The sequence below is a fragment of the Trypanosoma conorhini genome (assembly GCF_003719485.1).
Source record: "Trypanosoma conorhini strain 025E chromosome Unknown Tco_14.4_contig_00719, whole genome shotgun sequence".
Taxonomy (NCBI): domain Eukaryota; phylum Euglenozoa; class Kinetoplastea; order Trypanosomatida; family Trypanosomatidae; genus Trypanosoma; species Trypanosoma conorhini.
Genome location: NW_021704804.1, coordinates 727 through 3,368, shown reverse-complemented (window position 1 = coordinate 3,368; position 2,642 = coordinate 727). Strand labels below are relative to the sequence as shown.

The following is a 2,642-nucleotide window of genomic DNA, read 5'->3' as shown; positions in this document are numbered from 1 at the left end:
AACACACACACACGCACACACACAACACTTCGTGCACACTTGCAGCTACGCATCAGTTCATTGAACGGACCCGGCAACGTAGACAAGCGGAGAAAAAGGACCCTCCTCCGGTGCTACACTCGGCACTCTTTTGTTGCATTTCACGTCCCTCCCTCGAATTTTAATTTTTAAGGGCAAAAACAAAAACAAAAACAGAAAGAAAAAAAGGAAATAAAAGAGATTGCATATAACGTTTTTTTTTCTCTTTTGACTAGTGCTTGGATGCTTAGAAGTTAACCTGCCTTACAATCATCGATGCCTCGCCGACGCGGGGGAAAAAGAAGCGCGGCCCAGCCCCTGCACCGCCGCCGCCGCCGCCTGCAAGACGCGGAGACGCGCTACAGTTTAGGGTGCTTCTTCTCAGCGACGGGAACCACCGCGCGGCCCTCGCCGGCCGGCCTCTCTTCTCCGGCCAGAAAGCGCCTCATGCGCTCCTCCACGCACACGCCCGCCTTGCCCAGCGCCTCCGACACAGGGAAGTGGTCTGGCGTGAGCGCCAGCAGGTGCACGCGCGGGACGGCGGCGGCGAGCGCGGCGGCGTCGTCGTGCTCCTTCTGCTTGCGCATGTGGTCAAGCAGCACACGCTGCACCTCCTCCTCGTCCCGATAGGAAGTTCGGCCGCAGATCACCAGGACGTCCCCGAGCAGCTGCTGGCCGGCGCCGCCGCGGCGCACGTTCTCCAGCACCACCATCTGCAGCAGCCTGCCCAGCGTCTTGTTGAAGCGGATCGTCTGCTCGTCAAAGGAGCCCTCGCCGGTGATCATGCAGTCGCAGCGCTGCAGCTTCGCCGGGAGACCCAGCAGCTCCGCCACAACGTCGGCGCCGGACATCCACTTCGCGGCCGCAATGTAGCGGAAGAGGCCGCTCATGCCGCCGGCGCCGCCACCGCCGTGGGTGTGGCGCAGGCCGTCCAGGCGCCGCTTCATCTCCGCCTCGCTCGCGGCCTTCCCGTGGAGGTTGCTCCGCGCCACCGCAGCGGAGGCGTTCAGCATGCCGCGCTCCAGCCGCGCCAGCACGGACTCCCGGCGCGCCTTGTCCCACGCAGAGGAACACTTCTGCGGCCCGAAGATCGCCGTGGCGCCGTCCGGGCCAACCAGCGGGCTGGCCACGTCAACGATCAGGCGCACCTCCCTGCAGTACGGCGTCCTCCTGCAGCTTCCCGCGGCGCAGAAGAACATCTGCCGGAACGCCGGGGTGGGGCGCACGCCCACGAGGCGCTCCAGGTCGCCACCGACGAACGGCGTGCTCAGTGGCTCGGCGCCGCCAAGCTTGCCCTTCACGAGCATCTCCAGACCAAGGGCCTGCAGCGCGCCAAGCCCGCCGTCGTTCGTGGCGCTGCCGCCGATGCCGAGAAACACCGTCACGCCGCCGTCAGCGTCGGGGCCGTGCATGCGGCGCTGCTGGGTCGCGACGTACTCCACGGCGTACTTGATGACCTGGCCCACGCCGTAGCTCGTCGTGCGCAGCGGGTTCCGCTCCTCCTCGGGGACCATCGGCAGGCCCGCCGCAATGGCCATCTCCACCACAACCACTCTGTTCGCCACGTCGCACGCAAAGTACGGCCGGTAGGCGCTGCCGACGCAGTTCAGCGGCTCGCCCAACGGACCAACAACAAGCGGCGGCTGCGGCAGCTCGGCGGAGCCGGTGGCGCCAGCCGTCGGCACCTCCACCTTGGTGAAGGTGTACGGCGACGACAGCTGCGAGTGGTCCGGAAAGAGCAGGCTGTCCAGCAGGCCGGCGCCGCCGTCGGACATGGGGCAGTGCACCACATCCACCCGAGCGGAACCGCCCTTCTCGAAGCCGCGGAACGCACGCTCAATGGCGAGGCCGGCGTCGCACGCGGTGAGCGTCCCCTTGAAGGAGTCACAGCACGCCAGCACGCGCTCCCACGAATACTGCTTCGTCGACGAGGACATTGAAATTAGTTATCGAACGAGGAATCACCTTTGTTTTACCGGCTGATTTTGCTCCCTGGCTTGTTGCTATCCGCCACCACCGCCAGCACGCCACGGGGACGGGGGAGAGAGGGCAAAGGGAAAGAGGCGGCACAGAAGGGGGCGAGGCGTGACAGGCACACGCGTCAAGCCGCGGGGGAGACACAAAGAGAGGTAGAGGGAGGGAGGGAGGGATGGGCAACCAGAGGCCGCGGAGAAGCCGCGTGCAGGAGGACGCACGGGGAGAGGCACGCGTGGCGTAAGAAAGTTACTTACCACCTCCCGCACGAAAGAGAAAGAGAAAAACGGTGGAGGGGTCGGGCACCGCCCGCAAAGGACGGCTCCGTCCCTGCCCGTCGCCGCCCGCCGCCGCCACTCGTGCCGTAGGGAAGCCCCGCTCCCTCGTCTGCCCCCCCGCAGCCGCTCTCGAGCCTCGTGCCCGCCACACGTGCAGCACCGCCGCTGCGGCGGCCCTACTCCTCCGCGCGGCGGCGCCCCACGTCGGGGGTCTGCGGCTGCAGGCACGCCATCGCCCCGCTCAGGTGCCCCTCAATGGCGGAAAACGGGTCCGCCACAAACGCGGGAGCCTGCAGCACCTGGTCAAACAGCGCGAGCTCCGCCTTGGCCGTCGCCATCCTCGCCTCCGCTGCCGTCTTTCGGCTCGGGTGC

The 2,642-nt window shown here is 66.5% G+C and overlaps 1 protein-coding gene across 1 annotated transcript, besides 4 other annotated features; it reads right to left on the bottom strand.

Annotated features, from left to right (window-relative positions):
* Position 1: 1 nt before the first annotated feature.
* Positions 2 to 28: a microsatellite.
* Positions 29 to 174: 146 nt separating this feature from the next.
* Positions 175 to 216: a microsatellite.
* Positions 217 to 323: 107 nt separating this feature from the next.
* Positions 324 to 358: a microsatellite.
* A 19-nt stretch (positions 359 to 377) lies between these two features.
* Positions 378 to 1,955, bottom strand: Tco025E_08191 (putative glycerate kinase; the record flags this gene model as incomplete). The annotated part of the gene is made up of 1 exon (XM_029375046.1): positions 378 to 1,955. The coding sequence occupies one exon, from the start codon at positions 1,953 to 1,955 to the stop codon at positions 378 to 380; it is 1,578 nt and encodes a 525-aa protein (XP_029224859.1).
* Positions 1,956 to 2,150: 195 nt separating this feature from the next.
* Positions 2,151 to 2,171: a microsatellite.
* Between the last annotated feature and the right edge of the window lie 471 nt (positions 2,172 to 2,642).